The sequence below is a fragment of the Neolamprologus brichardi genome, chromosome 8 (genome assembly GCF_056152115.1).
Source record: "Neolamprologus brichardi isolate AB-2024 chromosome 8, ASM5615211v1, whole genome shotgun sequence".
NCBI lineage: Eukaryota > Metazoa > Chordata > Actinopteri > Cichliformes > Cichlidae > Neolamprologus > Neolamprologus brichardi.
In genome coordinates, this window is record NC_142111.1 from 25,341,950 (window position 1) to 25,362,668 (window position 20,719).

A 20,719-nucleotide genomic window follows, 5' to 3' on the forward strand; every position below is an offset into this window, starting at 1 on the left:
GCTGTGTGGTGTTCAGTGTCCAGGTGAGGTCCTCACTGATGTTTACTGTGTTGTAATCAATCATACTGTTGGAAAGATGTCTGTCACAGCTAGGTCTTGGAGAAAATCTCAGTGAACATAAGATTGAAATGACTTAAAACTGTAAAACTGAACAAAATGTGTTGTTAAAGTGACTTTTAAAATCCAGCTGCAAACAGTCTGATTGTAATCTAATTACATTTCATATTGAAGTGTGTCCACAGGTTGGAATTCAGTCATTAATTGACGTAAAATACCAGTTTAAAGTTTCATTATCTGAAATTCAGAGTTGGACCCACCAAGACTGTCGACCCAGAACCAGAACTGGATCAGCAGATCATTTCCCAGTCAGACTATGTTTTTATGGCAGGATGGATCCAAAATGGATCGAGGATTCAGACTGGATCACACCTGGATCTGGTTTGGCTCCGGTCATTGCCTAGCTCATCCCGTCCAGATCTGTTTTTGATTAGTTATCTTGTCAAAAAGTCAATGCCTGGGCCATGCCTTGTCATGTTTAACTTCTTTGATGGATTTCTTGTTTTCTTTTAATTAAACCTGTACATTATAAGTTAATAGTTCTTAGGGTGTAAGATCTCTGTGGTGATAAAAATAAAGATGTATTTTTTCAAGCAACATAGCTACAGTTGTCTTTTTTGTTGTTGTTGTGTACAAAGAATACAGAATCAAAAAATTAAAGTCTAAGGTTCAGGTTTTTGACATTTTTATGGTAATTAAATTATTTCCCTTTTTGTAACGGATTAGGTGACTTGAAGTTGAGAGAAAGAATATAATTTTACTAAACAGCACATGAAACTCTCAAGTTACTTTATTTTTGTATGTGGATTTAGTCTTTTTGTTTTCTGCTGACAGTAGTCACTAACAAGTTTACTGGTTATCGAGGCGAGCTGCTGGAAATACGCTCTGGAATTTGGAAGGCTTGATTTAAAAAAAAATTGTTAATTTATTTTCACATTAGATTCTTGTTCAAGCACTTTATGATACTACAGCAGTTGGCATCAGTGTGCACCATCACCATGTATACAAATTCTTCTGTTGACCACAAGAATATGGAGTCACAGTTGTCCCGTGTCTGTTTTTGTGTTCTCTGCAGATGTCCAACAGCTGTTGGTGATCAAAGAAGAGGTTTCCCATGAATGGAGCAACAGTCTGGACCAGAAGGGCCCAGAGCTTCTCTTTAAAAAGGAGGAACAAGATGAACTCAGGAACAGTGAGGTGGGAGAGCCGCTTAATGATCTAACGAAAGCTGATATCATCAGGTTCCAACTCACTGCTGGTCCTGTGAAGACTGAAAACGATGAAGAGAAGCCTAACTCTTTACTTCTCCTTCAGAATCAAATGGGAGAGGCAGAGCCTCCACTTTGCAGCTTAGCTAAACAGATAAAAACAGAAAGTGATGGAGAGGACCGTGAAGGACCTGGACCTGGATCATGGAACCCAGATCCAAATACTGATGAGAAGGCTTCAGACTCTTCTGCGACTGACGTCTCAGATGATGATGATGATAGTGACGATGGTGGTGGTGATTGGCAAGAACCGTTGTCAGATTCTGGACCTCCAAATGATGACGGTGAAAATAATCAGGGAGCTCCTACATCAAGTGCAAATGGACTCAAATCTCCAAAAAGCAAGAGGCCTGTTCAGAGGCTCATGACAAGCCATTCAATGGGAACTTCCTCCAGGCATTTGGGAAATGTAGATTCACCCAGACAAGACAGACAATTTATCTGTGGTATCTGCGGAAAACGATTTACACAAAAACAAAATCTTAAGACACATATCCGAATTCACACTGGTGAAAAACCATTTCATTGTGATTTTTGTGGAAAGCGTTTTCGACATCTCTATAGTTTCAAGGCGCACATCAGAATCCACACAGGAGAGAAACCATTTGTATGTGACATCTGTGGTGAAAGGTTTACACAACAGCAAAATATCAAGAGGCACATCAGGGTTCACACAGGTGAGAAACCATTCGGTTGTGGGGTTTGCACAAAAAGATTTACACAACAGGTGGACCTGAAGAGACATATGAGAGTTCACACAAGAGAAAAACCATTTGGTTGTGATCTTTGCAGTAAAAGATATAACCGGAAAACACAATTAAGTGCACACATGAGAGTTCACACAGGAGAAAAACAGTTTGCTTGCGACATTTGTGGTAAAAGGTTTAACCGGATGGCGCTTGTTAAAGCACACACAAGGGTTCACACAGGAGAGAAACCATATGGCTGTGATGTTTGTGGCAAAAGATTTAACAGGAAATCACATCTCAAAGCCCACACAAGAGGCCACACGGGAGAGAAACCACATGGTTGCGATGTCTGCGGCAAAAACTTTGTACATCAGCGCGATCTCAAGATCCACATCAGAGTTCACACCGGAGAGAAACAGTTTAGCTGCACTGTATGTGGGAAGAGATTCACCCATCAGGGAACTCTAACGAGACACATGAGAGTCCACACTGGAGAGAAGCCATTTAGCTGTGGTGTTTGTGGTAAAACGTTTACTCAGAAGGGAAATCTAAACAGACATGTGAAAACCCACACGGAGTAACAGCTTTGAAGGTTCCGTGAATGCACTTACCTGCTAATGAATAAGTTGGATGGATCTTTTTTGTTTGTTTGTTTGGTCATTAATTATGTCTGTTCACGCTATTGGGTGCTTTGAAGGATGCCCTGTACTGTATGAAAAAATAGAGATTATGGCTGGTGACATTTATAGTAGGGGTGGTACCATGTTCTCGAAGTGATGCAAGCTATATTGTAATTGGGAAATATATTACTTGAATTCCAGATAGCATTTATTTATACATTTTCTATATCCAAGGTACATAACCATGTTTAGTCATGATATTTTTAATAATAATCTATGCTTGAGCATTTTGTTTTTCTGTATGAACCAGAACTCGGTGGGTGGGTTTGCACCAAAATAAGTTTGGATCAGCATACCACAGTCAAACAGCAGCTATGTGGTGTTGGATAACACAGAACCAGATGGACACATCTACTTCTGATATTTTTTCTGGTATGGAGTATATCAACTAATGTATTTAGGTTTTAATTTTGCATTTAATTTCAACTCCTTATTGTATTTAGATTTTGTATTTAATCGCTTTCTTTTTCAGTTGCTCTAACAGTAACTTGCCAACTTCTTGATTAATAAAATATTTATTCTTTATTTATTCTTCTTGTGTTTTTTACTTAAAGCATGATGTCATCAATTATCATCATTTTTCACAATGCTTATAACCTGTGGCATTGTTGGATATAACTGTTATGAAGGACAGAAACAGGATCTTGGGTTGAAGATGATGTTGAATTGCAATGCAAAAAATGGAAGCTTATGACACACAGTAGATAGTACTGTAAACACGGGAGGTAAGCATCTTGCAGAATATTAACCCATTCATTGCTTGGTTACATGATTAATTATTGCATTTAATTGGTTGGCAACCATCTGGCAATCACAAGGGGAGAAATGTGTATTTCCCAAACAAGTTTGTGTGGAAGATGTTAACTTGTCTTCAAACTCTTACCAGTTACTCTCCGAGCAGCTTCAAAAGGTGCAGATGAAAGATGAAAGCCCCGAATTGCAGATGCAACTGGCAAGTCTTATTGTAAACATATCATGGCAGACCCGACGATGTTTGCATGAACATGCTTTTCAGCATCTCTTTATTGACCGCTTTTCACACACGGTTGCTGACGTACACAGCCGGCTGTAGCTTTTCAGCTCACAGCCCGACAACACAACAGCAGAGAGAGCACAGACTTTAAGGTGGCGAGGCGTGATTGCGGTGCCGCTCAGGTGCGTCCGCCTCCCCTGCAGCGGCGCTGCAGACCACGCCCCGCCACACACATTAACCAGGTAAAATACATATTTAGGCAGAATTTTGCAAATATCTATTTTTTAGCAGCATAGTGCTTTTTTTCCAATTACTTTTTAAAAGTCAGGTCAAGGCTCTAAAAGCCCAAAGGCGATATAAGGGTGGCGGCTCACAGCAGTTTTTGTTTGCTACATGGATCATTTTAGTTCAGCTGGGTGTCTTTCCTTTGGTTATATTTTTTTAAGAGTTCAAAATGTGTTAATTACATAAATAAAATGTAATTTTCTCTGTAGCACTTCATGGAGTTCATAAGCAACACACCTTAGTTGCTCTGTGGATTCTTTTAAAAAGCAGTTAAAAACTTTTCTGTTCAGACAAGCCTTTTGTTGATCTACGTATTTTATATTCTTTACATTATTTACATTTGATCTTTTACATTGTCTATAATGTCTATCGATTGTATTGTTTATTTTAATCTTTGTGTACAGCGCTTTGTGACTGCCTGTCTGTGAAAAGCGCTTAATAAATAAACTTTACTTACTTACTTTAGTTGTTCACACAAAGCATAAAGGTAAAAAAACAATATATGCAGTGTTATTTTCATTTTAGATTTCAAAAAGTATTTGCGGCTCCCAGTGTTTTCTTTTGCGTGGAAACCGGGTCCAAGTGGCTCTTTGGGTGTTAAAGGTTGCAGACCCCTGACCTAGGGGAAGCATGTATAATGTAAACAGAATCTGTCCTAGCACTGAACCCTGTGGAATTCCATAATTAACCTTAGTTAATTAGAGGACTGTTAGGATTCAAATCATTAAATAAAGCTGTTTTTATGATTTTCTATAAACACACTGCGATGTGCTCATTAAAGTGTTGGTGCTCCATGTTTTGAGGGTTGGAAGCTTCATTCAGCGCCATGACTGAATTCAAATATTGCGATTGACGTAGAGTGACGTAAGAAGTATGTCATAATAACACTTGTTATTATTGGGGTATAAAATTGTATGGCCCAATCCAGGGTCAACCTTTTTTGTGAAGACAGATGGCTGATTTCACAGAGAGGTCCAGCACTATAACTTTTAATTTGCTTCGGCAGTTGAAATTAAATCTTTTTAAACGACAGACATTTCTCCTGTACTTTCTTCTGAAAAAACTGAACACATCAGGACTCTCTAAGTACACCTGTTTTCTGTAGTGTGATGAGCTCTGAAACCTCACTGAAACTCAAATAAACCATTCCTTTGCAGCTGATCAGTTAGCTGTTTTACAAGTAATCTTTTAAAAATATGTTTTTCTTTTTTTTCCCCACAAAGGGAAGGTTGGAGATTAGCTACAAAAACTTGGTCAAATCACAGTTTAATGATTTCCACCTTAAAGGCCTATTCAAAGTGTACCCACTTCTCTTGATTTGTAACATCTGGGATAGGCTCCAGTAAAGAAAAAGCATGGAGGCAGTTTCTCAGTGTGCTTTATTGATGTTACCTTAGCCATCATCAACAAAAATGGTTTAAATCAGATTACTGCCACTAATAATTACCAAAAGACCATGTACACAGCATCATCTGGAATTATTCCCTTGTACTGATCAACTAACTATTCAGCAATTTAGAAACATGAATGTGATAAGATAACCCCTTGTTCAAATTTCCTACTCTGCCGTGCATGCTAGAAAGCCATCAGAAACACCAATGACCATAACACTAAAAATGTATAATTAATCATGTCATGCCATCAGTCATGTGGCTTTGTCTGCCGACGCTACAACTAAATGGTCTCTCTCTCGGCCCTATGTGAACCCCTACGTCTGACACTTTAACCTTATTATTATTATTGTCATCTTTTTTTTTATATAAAAGCTGCAAACTGTTTGTCCTGTCCTATGTGTCTTAAGTAATCTGTTTTGGTTTATTAAAATATTTTACTTGTTTTACGTCAAATTTTACAACGAAATGGTTTCTCTGGTGTGTGAAATCGCTTTTTTCCATTTGCACCACTGTTTACAAGTTTAGGTTCAGAGTTTAACAACGGTTTCCGCCAATTACCATCATCTTCAATGCTGCTGCCTTCAGTTTCAGATCCAGATTCTGATGAAGGTCTGTGCAAATTATAATTATCAACGCTGCTGCTGGTGCTGCTGCTGCTGCTGCTTTCCGTTTCAGATCCAGATTTTGATGAAGGTCCATGCGAGTCATAATTATCAAGGCTGCTGCTGCTTTCCGTTTCAGATCCAGATTCTGATGAAGATCCGTGCAAGTTATAAACATCAATGCTGCTGTCTTCAGTTTCAGAGCCAGATTCTGATGAAGATCCGTGCAAGTTATAATTATCAATGCTGCTGTCTTCAGTTTCAGATCCAGATTCTGATGAAGATCTGTGCAAGTTATAATTATCAATGCTGCTGTCTTCAGTTTCAGAGCCAGATTCTGACAGAGATTGATGCAGATTAGAATTTTTACTCTTGCCATCTTCAGTTTCAGGTTCAGAAGCAGACAATGGCTCCTGCCAATAATTATCACCATCCTCAGTACCATCTTTAGTCTCGGTGAAGTCTGAAGCCTGTACATTAGTATTCTGTGGTAAACAGCTACTGTGATAAGAGTTCCTAGCCTTTTTGCTTCCTCTATCGTCCTCAGTTTCTGTTTTCATTCGTTTACCTGATGCTCTGGTTTGTGTCTGCGCTTCTATGTTTTTGAGAGGCGGGCCTTGATGAGGTTGTGGGGACTGCGGTTTCTTTTCACCATTTTCACTCTTCACATGAACAGAAGTTAGCAGAAACCCGGTGATATCAGCCTCCCTTATCCCATTAAGATTCCCTTCAACCTCTTCGCTATTTATGTGATGTTCCTCCTGCTCCTCCTTTATTTGGCGTTCTTTGTGTTCGTCTTTTAAGTGGCATTCTTCCTGCTCCTCCTTTTCATGGCGCTCCTGCTGATTTATTATACGACGCTCCTCCAGCTCCGTCTCTATACGACGCTCCTCCACCTCGATCTTTATACGATGCTCTTCCAGCTCCATCTTTATACAACACTCCTCCTGCTCCTCCTCTATACGACGCTCCTCCGGCTCCATCTTTATACAACGCTCCTCCGGCTCCATCTTTGTGGGCCCTTCTTCCGGTGTTTTCTTTAGCTGGAGATGATCTATGACCCGCTGTCTCAGACCAGCATTTAATTGAGGTGCATCTTGGGCATCTGCATTGAACACAGATGTGGATAACGGATGAGTGTGTGTCTACAGTTTTAATATTATTTTGAAAATAAAAGGACATTTCTATTTTTGGAAAGATTTTCAAATGACAAATTATCCAAGAACAGCATTTATATTTTTAAGACTGGTGAAAAGGTCTCAGTTCCAGTTCACAGCTGATGGACCCAGTTGACAGTTGTTGTATTATTTACCTTTCTTTAGTTTAAATCACAAAGTAGAGAGCAGTTGCAACAGTCAATTGTAGTAATTTATGGATAAAATAATGCCCAGTCATGTGTAAGTTAGTGCCATCAAATATTAAGTTATTGTGCCATCTAATAGTTTTTACATAATTTTGTGGGAATAATGGTAATTTAATAGGCTACAATAAAATAATTTAATACTTACTTCTCCTGATTTGTGTTAACCCTGATGTTGCTCGTGGAGGTACAAATACAACCATTTTGAGAATTCTGGGGTTAGGTGGTTGAAGGTTAGTCACTGGACGCATCCCCACTCCGTTTGGCAATCTTGGATATGGAAATCTGAAAAACAATAAGCCATCGAGATATTCAGAGTTATACCCCACAACGTGTGAGACTAATGGTTCTGTTTTCTGTTGGGCTCAACTGATTCAAAAACAGATACTAGAGCAGCCATGGAGTTTAATCTTTAAAATGTATACATGACTATATACAAAAACATACAAATTTGGACAAGGAAAGACTTACCTGTTTGCTCCACTCAAAGAAGGAGTGGCGCCAAAGGCAGCTGGACCTATGACTTGTACCGGTTTTTCCTTTGTAGCCAATGATGTCATCACAACTCTCTGATAGCTGGAGGAAACAACAGAAACATCAAAATGTTAAATTCTACATGACACAACTGCTGGTGGCATTAACGATGAGGAGCATATCAAGAGATGGTTTATTTTAAACCTACAACACTGAACGGCACAAATATAAATATAAATTTGTTTCATTTCATGCCATTGGTTGTGTGTACAGATGCTGGAAGAAAAAGTCCAAACTGACTGTATCAAAGTTTGTTAGTTCTGAGCCAGTGGCAACAAAATGCAGCATTACATTTATCATAAAACCAAATTAGCAACCTGAATATATGCAAAACATTTATAAATTTAGACATGGAAGGACTTGCCTGTTGAAAGAACAAGTGGTATCAGTGATAGCTGGAGCTGGGACTTGTGAAGGCTTTTCCTTTGTGGGCGCTGATGTCATCACAACTCTCTCATAGCTGGAGGAAACAACAGAAACATCAAAATGTTAAATTCTACATGACAACTGCTGGTGGCATTAACCTTCCTCTCTGACTGTTCCTATCATATGAATCAATCAAATGAAACAACATTTAACCCACAGCTAACACTGTTGTACAGATCAAACATCAAAACACACATTAATTTGTGAAACTCGAACCTTTTTCAACATTGATAAATACACATTTTTAAAATTACACTGCTGAACAGCACGAAGTTAATAATGTGTTTTTTCATTTCACACCATTTGTCTTAGAATGAAGTTGGTTTGGAAACATATTCAGCGATGGTTCATCTCCTGCTTTGCGTTTGTGTGGGAGCCCCGTGCTAGCAGTGTCCAAGCATTTTTTTCCCTTTTCATAGGGGGGGGAGGTGGGGGGGGGGGGGGGGGGGCACACTTTGGGAAGCTCTGACATAATCACAGAGTCTGGAGTACACAACGACATTCTCATTGTAAGTGATTACACACATCTTTCCTTCACCTACATACTGAAGACATCAAATATATGAAGCAAGATGTATGTAATTGTGTAGCAAAGTAAAAATTTATAAATAATCCCAAATATATCTTATATTTTACATTCCTGAAAGTAGCCACCCTTTGCTTTGTAGACAGAGCTGCAAATCCTTGGCCTTCTCTTAATGAGCTTCATGATATACGCTGTGTCCCATTTCAGGGTCTGCACGCTTGAAGTACACATTTTAAGTGCGGTTACGTCACCGCCACGCGACGACGGCTGTCCCAATTCGAAGTGTACTTGAAATGCATACTCCAAATGCGCCGTCGATTTCCCCAAATATCAAGCGTGGTCCGGTGCATGCTTCGTGGTCCCATATCCCACAATTCATAGCGCGGCGTGGGTGTGGATAATTTTGCCGCAAAATACGGCAGAAGGGAGCGGCCGAAAAGTGAACTGTCAAAAGTAAGTACTGAATATGACGTCACTTATTCATGTGCGAATGTTTAATAATGAAGAACATTAAAACATTGCTGTTGGCCACATGTTGGCAAAGTTATGTGACATTAGTGATGTTTGTACTTTCAGCATTAACTTGGTTTTAAAGCCTTTACTTCTAAATATACATATAGTCGACCTTAATCTTACAGAGAATCTGATGATTTTATGGATAATTAAAGTCAGTCATATATCCACAAACACAACAAGCTGAAAGTCCGTAATATATATATATATATATATATATATATATATATATATATATATATATATATATATATCTCAATCATAATAATCTGACAATACTATAATATTGGCCATATTATATTTACATTACCATAGTGAAATGACTTTAGTCTCATGAACAACATTAACTAATTATTATTTACTAGCTAATCTTAAATGACTGTTCAATACAGAAATGAAGCCCTTGAATCATGTTTTACAGTCCTGTGGTCTCAGCCTCAGATACTCAACTAATCAAAGTGATGTCAGAACAAAAATGAATGACCAACAAAACAAATTTCTCCTTCATTTCTGTCAAACAAAGCTGTATGTAACGTGTCTCACGGTTAGTATCATGGTTGCTAGGCAACCTGAACAGCGCGACGAAGCATATACCGTCCCATTTCACAAGCCTCTCACTTCCGCACTTCTCGTACTTATAGTACGCACCGTACGTAGTACGCGTAGTGCGCGTACTTCAAGCGTGCAGACCCTGAAATGGGACACAGCCATAGTCACCTGAAATGGTTTTCACTTCACAGGTGTGCCTGCCAGGGTTCATTTGAGGAATTTCTTGCTTTCTAAATGTTGTTGGGACTACCAGTTGTGTTGTGCAGAGTTGGTACAGCTGACAGCCCTATTTGACAACTGTTAGAATTCATATTATGGCAAAAACTATCAGCTAAGTAAAGAGAAACAACAGCCCATCATTACTTTAAGAACAGAAGGTCAGTCAGTCCAGAAAACTGCAAAAACTTTGAATGTGTTCCCGGGTGCAGTCACAAAGACCATCAAGCGCAATGAGAAAACTGGCTCGCATGAGGACCGCCCCAGGAAAGGAAGACCAGGAGTCACCTCTGCTGCTGAGGATAAATTCATCTGAGTCACGAGCCTCAGAAATCACAAGTTAACTACACCCCAGGAAAATGCCACACAGAGCTCCAGTAACAGACGCGTCTCTACATCAACAGTTCAGATGACACAGTGTGAATCAGGCCTTTATGGTCAAATAGCTGCTGAGAAACTACCACTAAGGAAATCAACAAACAGAAAAGATTTGTCTGGGCCAAGAAATACAAGGAATGGACATTAGACCCGTGTAAATCTGTGTTTTGGTCTGATTAGTCCAAATTTGAGATCTTTGGTTCCACCTGCCGTGTCTTTGTGTGATGCAGAAAAGGGGAACGAATGGTCTCTACATGCATGGTTCCCAACGTGAAGCATGGAGGAGGTGGTGTGACGGTGTGGGGGTGCTTTGCTGGTGACACTATTGGGGATTTATTCAAAATTGAAGGCACACCGAACCAGCTTGGTTACCACAGCATCCTATAGTGACATGCCATCCCATCCGGTTTGTGTTTAGTTAGACTACCATTTATTTTTCAAAAGGACAAACACACCTCCAGGCTGTGTAAGGGCTATTTAACCAGGAAGGAGAGTGATGGAGTGCTGCGCCAGATGCCCTGGCCTCCACAGTCAACTGACCTAAACCCAATCAAAATGGTTTGGGATGAGATGGACCGCAGACTGAAGGCAAAAGGGCCAACAAGTGCTCAGCATCTCTAAGAACTCCTTCAAGGCTGTTGGAAAACCATTTCAGGTAACAACCTGAAGACGCAAAGGTGCCTATTTTGAATAATCTAAAATATAAACCATGTTTTAAGTTATTTCACACTTTTTCATGTATTACATAACTCCAAATGTGTTTATTCATAGTTTTGATGCTTTCAGTGAGAATCTACAATGTAAAGAGTCATGAAAATAAAGAAAAAAAACATTAAATGAGAAGGTGTGTCCAAACTTTAAACTGGTAGTGTACATATATGAATATGTATTCATTAAAACATATGGAATTTCTTGATATGGAAGGACTTGCCTGTTGGGTCCATTAAAAGAATGACTGGTGCCAAAGGTAGCTGGAGCTGGGACTTGTGAAAGCTTTTCCTTTGTGGGCGCTGATGTCATCTCAACTCTCTCATAGCTGGAGGAAACAACAAAAACATCAAAATGTTAAATTCTACATGACACAACTGCTGGTGGCATTAACCTTCCTCACTGACTGTTCCTATCTTATGAATCAATCAAATGAAACAACATTTAACCCAAACCTAACACTGTTGTACAGATCAAACATCAAAACACACATTAATTTGTGAAACTCGAACCCTTTTTAACATTGATAAATACACATTTTTAAAATTACACCGCTGAACAGCACAAAGTTAATAAAGTGTTTTTTTCATTTCACACCATTGTTTCTGAGACCAGCTGTAACAATGCAGTAAAAACATGAAGATGTGTATTTTGTAGTCCATCTTCTGGAAATTGTAGTTTAAACAGTGTCAAATTATTATGCCATGCACATCAACGCAAGAGGGATGATAACCACTAAGATAAGTGGGATGGGAGGAAATCAGAAGTGTTGTCTTTGAAAATGTAGTGATTTCCTTAAATTCAGCTGAAAAACTGCCTCAAGTATCCTTGCTTGCTACAGGTAAGCCAATAACTGTTCTTTGTGACAGTGCCGTTACTCGCAGTTATCCCAAAGGAAGCTGATGGTCATGTACCTCCATCTAACATACAAGTAAGCAGTTGCAATGGCCTTGCTGACTGTTTGCGAATGCTGCTGTGTTCCCTCCCTGAGAAGGTTGATCCAGAGACTGATCGAAACTGCTCTAACCAAGACCATCATGTATCACCAAATAGGGCAGAAGGTGGACGACTGCACAGATGATCTATGATGACACTGCAGACAGCACTGGGGTGTAATTAGGGCTGCCACGATTAGTCGACTAGTCACGATTACGTCGACTAATTTAATAGCTGACACGTTGTTTGAAGCTTTGTAAGATCCTGAAAGATGCAGGAATAAGTAGTAGGATTTCAGGGTGTAAGAACGGACTGAAACAGAAGGTTGGAGCAATGCATGTACAAGGATGCCAGCTACCATTAAACGCCAAAGAAGAAGAAGCTGGCTCCGGTATTGTAGCTGTGTACAAATTCAGGAGCCGCATCCTTTGGTGGCCGCATTTGTAGGCTCATTACGCTATTGCTAAACTTTTAACATATTTTCAGGCGAGAATGTAGCTGTGTAACCTTCAAATATCTGCTCGGTTTATCAAGACATCACATTTTTGCATAAGTGCTCCGACGTTTTCGGAGACGTCCGTTACCCACCAGCTCGATAGCTAGCCGGGGGGCTCAAGGCTCACTAAGCTGGTGAGAACCGCAAACCCCCTGCAGTCTTTCGCTACTCAGGTTAAACATGATATATAAGTCACTTAGATAACAAAAATGTTATTGTTTGGCTTTTTTCAGTGTTTTATTTGTTCCTGAGTAAATCAGTTTGGCTGAGATTAAAGTTATAGTTTTCACACAGCTGAATAAACGTCAAACAGAAAACTGATTAAACAAATGTGAGAATTTATTCCAGTGTCCTATTATATTTTAGTGAGCAAGGAGCAGACGGCTGAGTTTATTAAACACCACTGAGACAATCTGCAAATTCCATTAAAAGTTTAATAAACTATCATCTTGTCTTTATTTTTAGTTAGCACATACCTTAAAAACTTAAAGCTGTAAGCTAATGATAGTTACATAAGAGCAGATGCTGCTGGTGCAATAAGCTGTACGCTTTATGTCCAGTGGATGATGATCTGATTAGTCGACTAATCGCAAAAATAATTGGTGACTACTCGACTATCAAAATAATCGTTTGTGGCAGCCCTAGGTGTAATGCAATAATGATGGTGGTAAATACTAAGACCCTACAGTGCCACAGCTCGGAGTTAAGCCCTTTTTTAACTAGTACCTAGTCAGATTGCCTCAGCATGGTTTTCAGGGTTTTCCATTAGATCATATTACTTGGTAGCAAGTACTTTTTTAGTACCTGCTCTCCCGGTTTTGAGAAACCATCATACTCTGACCTACCCGTATTATAATTTGACGGTGACTTGTGACTAAACCCTAACCATAACCCTAACCTGAAGAAGTATTCCGAATGGGTGAGACAAAAAGAAGTTAATGTGAGTTTGGTGTTGTGCGCATGCGCCGAGTCTGCGCAGAAACATTGAGTAGGATGTTTTTTGAGGTAGGGTGGATTCCCAGAACACATGGGTTTGTCACTACCCAATCGGTACCCCGCATGCGCGAAAGGTGTCTACTTCCGGTCGAAGCTTTTTACGATAGTTACGGGTCCGAGTATCTGTTCAGATGTTAAGAATAATATAAAATAATAATATAAAAATCTCTTAAAATGTTTCCAATAATGAAACATTTCAATATAATGTAGACAAAAACGAAAAATTAAAAGATAGTTACGGATCAGGACTCCCGATCCTTACTGCGCATGTGCAAAGTCGGACCGTAGAACTCGGGTCTAACCGATCCGTACCACGCATGTGCAGATGTTTTCTTCTTTTTCTGTTTGCTTAATGGCAGAATATTCCCCAGTGTACAAGGATACTGCCACCTGCTGACCGAGTGAATAAACCCTATTGTAAACTGAATTAGCGTCATTACAAACGTGTGTTAAATTTGATTTAGTGATAGTCGAGTGTGTTTATGCTTGTCTGTGTGGAGAGGATTGATTAGAAAAGTGATGATGATGTCCGCTATCACTGTCAATTGTCAGTAAACACTTAATCTGGCTGATGAATCGTCACGTGACATATTACAAAGTCTGTATTATGAACTCTATAATTAGGCGCCATTCTTCTTATTTGACGGCGCTGTTGTTCAATCGGGGAACGCTCTCTGTTGAGAAGAAAAACATGAATTTGTTTGTATACGGATTATCCATTTTTTAAATATCCCGGTAGTCGAAAAGGAGGCAGAGCTGCTGAGAAATGCTAGGAGCTAACTGGGCGCTAACCGTATCATTCAAATATATTGAATGTGGCAATGTTGCCAAAGAGAGGAAGTGACGAAGGACAAGCTGGCGCTCAATTATCTTAACGAGCAAACAAGTGGGGGAGTTGATTAAAGGAGCGGAAGAAAATGAGCCTCTAAAACTGTTCACAGCCGTCACTTGAACGTGCACAGTTATCATGTTTCAATGGTTATAATGTGTGTACGTATAGTTCTATGTTGCTTGACCTCTAAATCCTGGTTGAGTACCCCTGTACTAGTACACCGCGTAGCTAATTGTGTTTCCTGTAAAACCGTCTCACACGTTTCTGTTCCCAGCAGTGTTGGAAAGATAAAGAGGCTTGAAGCGACGCTAACACTGCTTCCTCGCATGCAAATAAACGCCATTGTTACGCTGTGTCTCACTTCGTATTTTTTCTAACAGTAACACCGATTCACGCGTCGCTTTCGGGCACAACTTGAATTACCTGTCCAGCAGAAAGCAGGCCACTTCGGCATCACTCTTAAAACTTTTGTCCCTCTTCAGCGAGGTCCACCTGGAGAAGGCGACGCCTAGGAACACTCTCGTTTCTTCCAGTTCTTCCTCTTCGTGCCCAGGCTTGTTCAACAGCACGTCCTTGATCTTTTCCCCTGAGAAATAATAATTATGATCCTGCATTTTTCCAAATGCGGACACTCAAACTCCCCACGACACTACAAAAAGTTAAGGCACAAGCGACGATTCTTCCATGAGGACGATAAAAACTTTACGACTAGCACATGACCAAAACAGCAGCGTGCCCCTCAGTCCGGACTTTGTTTTGTTCCCCCTTGCAACACACATCCCCCAACAGAATGTTCCTACCCCTGAATTTTACCCGGCAGCAGTGTCCTTTCTGGGTGTGACCTGGTAAAGGGTATTTAGCTCACTCCGATAATCTGATCTTTATCCAATATCAAATAATTTAAAAAAAGAAGGTAGGTTTCCATTTTTAGAAATTTCAAATTGAATAAAAAGAGAGCTGTTTACAAAGTTGAAAGTTGAATAAAATAAGAGCCTCAACGCAAAGTGAGACCAGTTTTCTCTAAAATACCAGAAGTAAGTTATTGCAGAATCTAAAATGGCTTAGTAAAATAGTAATGATTCATTAGAGGTGAAAAAATGCATAAATGATCTAAATTATTAAGATAAGAAAGTTATGGTAACATATAGGGATGCAACGATACCAATTTTTTCAAACCGATACGATACCGATACTTGGATCTGAGTACTTGCCGATACAGAGTACAAAATCCGATACTTCTACCACACACACACACAAATGCAGACAAGTTTTATTTTATTCTCTGCCAATAAAAAATAAAATCTTAATAAAAATGACCACAAAAAAAATTAAAAAATTTTCTTCACTTTTCCAAAACCTGAGTTAAAGTTGGCTGTTCCGGTCCACACTGCTGACATTTTGCTTAGCCTAGCTACAGCAGCCTCCAGTTTCTCTTTTTTATCTGGAGCCGCCAGTCTCACTCGCCTAACCCTGTGCCTGTTTAGCGCGGGATGTCCCCCTAGTGGCCAATCTAAAAAACTACAACAGAAATGACAAGCCACCCTCTGATTAATGAAATAAGTTGGTATCGGTTCATGGTATTGGTTAACTTTTACGAGTATGTCTGTGAAGGTTCTCAGTCATCCAGGTCATCGTAGTCAAAGGAGCTTGCAAAGAAAAGCGTCTGGACTTCTTTAAGTTACTTGAAGACGTTTCACCTCTCATCCGAGAGGCTTCTTCAGTTCTAAGGTCAAATGGTGGGGAGTCCCAGATATAACCCTAGTGGGAGTGTCCCCCCACAGAGGGACAAAAGGACCCCCTGATGATCCTCTAATCGCCTGAGCCAAGGTGTGGAACTGGGTGTGGGTCCCAATCAGCCAGAGTTTCGGGTGAGTTCATTGTGAAACCTGGCCCCACCTTATCATGCGAATTCCTGAGGTCAGATGGCCCAGGGTGTGAGTGGGCGTTAAGGCGTCTGGGAAGGGATCTCAAAACTGGATTATAGATGGCAGAGAGTTGGTGTCGTAAACCACCGCCTCTGTTCAAAGATGGTCGCTCACAGTGGACATAGATGGCTTCTTTCACTCCTCTTTCAAACCATCTGTCCTCTCTGTCCAAAATGTGAACATTGGCATCCTCGAAAGAGTGTCCTTTATCCTTAAGATGCAGATGGACTGCTGAGTCTTGTCCTGTGGAGGTGGCTCTTCTGTGTTGTGCCATGCGCTTGTGAAGTGGCTGTTTGGTCTCTCCAATGTAGAGGTCTGGGCATTCCTCGCTGCACTGTACGGCATACACCACATTGTTAAGTCTGTGTTTTGGCGTTTTGTCTTTCGGGTGAACCAGTTTTTGTCTGAGTGTGTTGCTGGGTCTGAAGTACACCGGGATGTCATGCTTGGAGAAAACCCTCCTGAGTTTCTCTGATACACCGGCTACATAGGGGATGACAATGTTGTTGCACCTGTCCTTCTTATCCTCCCTCGCTGGTGTCTGATCTTCTTTTCTGTGCCTCTTTGCTGACTTTAAAAACGCTCATTTAGGATAGCCGCACGTTTTGAGTGCTTCCTTTACATGTGTGTGTTCCTTCTTTTTCCCTTCAGGCTTAGAGGGAACATGTTCTGCCCGGTGGTGTAGGATCCTAATTACTCCAAGTTTGTGTTCCAGAGGGTGATGGGAGTCAAACAGGAGGTACTGGTCCGTGTGTGTGGGCTTCCGGTAAACTTCGATGTTGAGGTTGCCATTCTCTTCAATGTGCACAGCACAGTCCAGGAAAGGCAAACAGTCATCCTTCGTGTCTTCCCTGGTGAACTTGATGTTTTTATCCACAGCGTTGATGTGCGCAGTGAAGGATTCCACTTCTTGTGTCTTGATTTTGACCCAGGTGTCGTCTACATATCTGTACCAGTGGCTGGGTACTCTTCCTTTGAAAGAGCCAAGAGCCTTCCTTTCCACTTCCTCCATGTAAAGGTTGGCTACAATAGGTGACACGGGGGAGCCCATGGCACAGCCATGTTTTTGTCTGTAATAGCCTTCGTTGTATTTGAAATATGTAGTGGTGAGGCAGAGGTCTAACAGTGTGCAAATCTGATCGGGTGTGAAGTTGGTCCTGTCCTCCAAGGAGTTGTCTCCTTGTAGTCGTTTTCTGACAGTCTCCACTGCCTCCGTAGTGGGTATGCACGTGAAGAGAGAGACTACATCAAAGGACACCATGGTTTCATCTGGATCCAGGGTAAGTTTCTGGACCTTGTCAGTGACTTGACAGCAGTTACGAGTATGAGTACACACACATTTTACAGTATCGGCCCCGATACCCGATACCAGTATCGGTATCTGTGCATCCCTAGTAACATATTCTTCACTGATCGCGAGTATTAGGAGTATACCTACATAGGCCAAGGTGTCTCAATTTTTTAATAATATTTTGTACATTTCAAGGACTCTTGTATTTTTGGAGTGTATTTTTATGTATCTGTATTATATTATGCATACACATTAAAAGTGAATCTCTGTCCAAAAAATGCACTCAGTTTACTTTTTACTCACTGTGAGCATCATTCATTATTCTCCCGCAGTAATTAAGGTTAGGATATGTTTTCTTTTTTTTTTAGCTGTAGTAGTCTTTAGCAGCATTTAAATAATCTTTATCAGATTTTATGGTTTTGTTACAGACTTTTCAAAAAAGTGTTTTGCTTTTCTTTCACAAATGTGGGGATTAACTTGTGTTAAAATGTACAAAACAATGATGTCATGTTTTGTGACGAGGACCCAGGTACAGAGAGACTTGGTGAATTTAAGAATCTTATGATTTAATAAAGAAATTTGCAGACTTGCACAGAGAGGGTAAAATTATGATGACTGATAATGGAGCTGAAGACAACAGACGATGAGGACAACGTGCACTGAGGAGCAAGAACACTGAGACATTAAACAGGGGTTTAAATGCACCAAGGAGACAGTCAGAGGGAACTCGGGACAACTGGAGACATTTAAGGATGCAGAGACTGACAGAGACAGGGAAGAAGTCTCATCGTGACGAGTAAAGTTTACCTTGCCTGGATGGGCAGCTCTCCCAAAGCTCTGATCCTAGAATTGCCCCTGGGTGTGAGCATCACAGCGGATGCCTTTGTGTCAAAGTAATAAAACAGAAAAACATGGAGGAGATTTTCCTGGCCTGGCTTTTTATAGCAGATAAGTGAGATATCCTTAAAAATATTCTACAGTAGAACAAAAACTGAAGAAAACCATGAATGGTAAATGGTCTGCATTTGTACAGCGTTTGACTAGTCCCTAAGGACCCCGAAGCGCTTCACACATCCAGTCATCCACCCATTCACGCACACATTCACACACTGGTGATGGCAGCTATATGTAGGATCATTACCTGATGCTGCTGAAGTGAAACAGAGAAAAGTTACAGCAGTTTCATTAGAGACACAGCTAAGCGTTTTGCAATTTGGCATAATTGAAAAGTTTAAATTTCTTCAGTACTGAACAGCAGAAATGAGGCTTTCTTGTCTGAGGTCATTTTTGGAGGAAAAAAACCCCCCAAAAAACCGGGGGCTCACTGCGCTGTAAACAACAGTAGAGTAGTGCGTAATAAGGAGGCAAATAATACAGAAAATTGAGATTTTTGATGGGAAATTGTTCTTGAAAGTACACTGTAGCTGTGTCCCAAAACCTAGGCTGCATCCTTCGAAGGACCCGGCCTTTGCGCTCTACATGGGCCGGGTCCTTCAAAGACTGAGAAGGCTGGAAGTGCGAGGCTGTGAAATGGGATGGTCTAGCCTTCAGAATTGCATCACCAGCTGTCTTGGTGGAGTTTAATAAACTCAGCCATCTGCTCCTCGCTTGCTAATATATAACAGGACATTGGAGTAAATCCTCTACCATTTCACACTTCTGTTTAATCAGTTTTTTGTTTCATGTTTACTCAGCTGTGTGAAAACTATGACTAAAACTATAACTTTAATCTCAGCCAAAGCGATTTACTCACGAACTTGACTGCATGCTGAAGTGGCAACCCCTAACCCTACACAAGTAAATTTAAGTGTTTGGAAAAATGTATTTCTAAAAGTACTTTTATTGCAGAGTGTTCATTCACTCATGAGCTGCTGTAACATGAATCAAATGGCTGAATAGCAACCTCAGCATTCAGTCAAGTTCTATAGAGTCTTGCTAATGACCTACTAATTGTATTCAGGTGTGTTGCAACAGGGACACATGGAAAAGTTTCACGACAGTCAGAAAAGATGTAGAGGAAAAAAACAAGAATGACTTCCACCTGTAAAAACATTCCAGCTTTGGAGGCGGTGCCGCTGTTTCCCCTCTAGTGCATCTATTGTTCGTACAGCGCCAAATCACAACAACAGTCGCCTTCAGGACACCGGCCCTTGAGGACTGGAGTTCGAGACCCCTGACTTAGGCAGTATCATCAGAAGGAATAGCATACAGATGACGCCCAACTTTATCTATTCATGAAGCCAGATAACACACAGCAATTAATTAAACTGCAGGAATGCCTTAAAGACATAAAGACCTGGATGTCCGCTAACTTTCTGCTTTTAAATTCAGATCAAACTGAGGTTATTGTACTCGGCCCTGAAAATCTTAGAAATATGGTATCTAACCAGATTCTTACTCTGGATGGCATTACCTTGGCCTCCAGTAACACTGTGAGGAACCTTGGAGTCATTGTTCACCAGGACATGTCCTTCAATGCACATATTACACAAATATCAGCATCCTGACGGGAAACATCTTAACCTGGTTCGGGAACAGCACCATGCAGGACAGACGAGCTCTACAGAGGGTTGTGCGTTCAGCTGAGCGCACCATCCGCTCAGAGCTCCCTGACCTGCACTCAATCTACAGCAGACGGTGCTGGACCAAGGCCAGGAAGATCGTGAAGGACCTCAGCCACCCCAACAACGGACTGTTCTCTCTGTTGAGGTCAGGAAAGCGATTCTGCTCCCTGAAGACCAACACAGAGAGACTGAGGAGGAGCTTCTTCCCGCAGGCGATACGGTCTCTCAATCACACCACCACACAGGACTGACCCACACATATAGTTCTTACACACACTGGACACTCTGGACATTGTTTTGACTTCATCACTTTAAGCATATTTGCACAACACTGGACATTATATTCCTCATTTCCAGTTAATATTTGTACAGCTGCTGTTATTGTGTGTATATATATTTATATTTCTCATACATTCTTATATATGTTTATATATGTCTATACTGTGTATTTTGTTGTACAGTTATCTTATTTTCAACTTTAATTTATATATTTTATCTTATTCTTTCCCAGTTAAATTACC

At 40.5% G+C, this 20,719-nt stretch overlaps 2 protein-coding genes across 3 annotated transcripts; one reads left to right on the forward strand and one right to left on the reverse strand.

The window, feature by feature from the left end:
• Window positions 1-76: 76 nt before the first annotated feature.
• Window positions 77-3,184, forward strand: LOC148101814 (uncharacterized). The gene is made up of 3 exons (XM_087845205.1): window positions 77-93; window positions 306-365; window positions 1,086-3,184. Exons 1-3 carry the CDS (start codon window positions 77-79, stop codon window positions 2,593-2,595), a joined length of 1,587 nt encoding a protein of 528 aa, XP_087701331.1. The 3' UTR covers window positions 2,596-3,184.
• A 440-nt stretch (window positions 3,185-3,624) lies between these two features.
• LOC102784916 (uncharacterized) lies at window positions 3,625-15,157 on the reverse strand. 2 transcript variants are annotated; one of them, XM_006793261.2, is made up of 6 exons: window positions 14,842-15,157; window positions 11,382-11,486; window positions 8,207-8,302; window positions 7,780-7,884; window positions 7,457-7,593; window positions 3,625-7,053 (listed from the first exon to the last, which is right to left on the reverse strand). In XM_006793261.2, exons 1-6 carry the CDS (start codon window positions 15,030-15,032, stop codon window positions 5,795-5,797), a joined length of 1,893 nt encoding a protein of 630 aa, XP_006793324.2. In that variant the 5' UTR covers window positions 15,033-15,157; the 3' UTR covers window positions 3,625-5,794. The 2 variants fall into 2 exon arrangements, with proteins under 2 accessions (XP_006793324.2, XP_006793325.2); XM_006793262.2 differs by lacking the exon at window positions 11,382-11,486.
• Window positions 15,158-20,719: the final 5,562 nt, after the last annotated feature.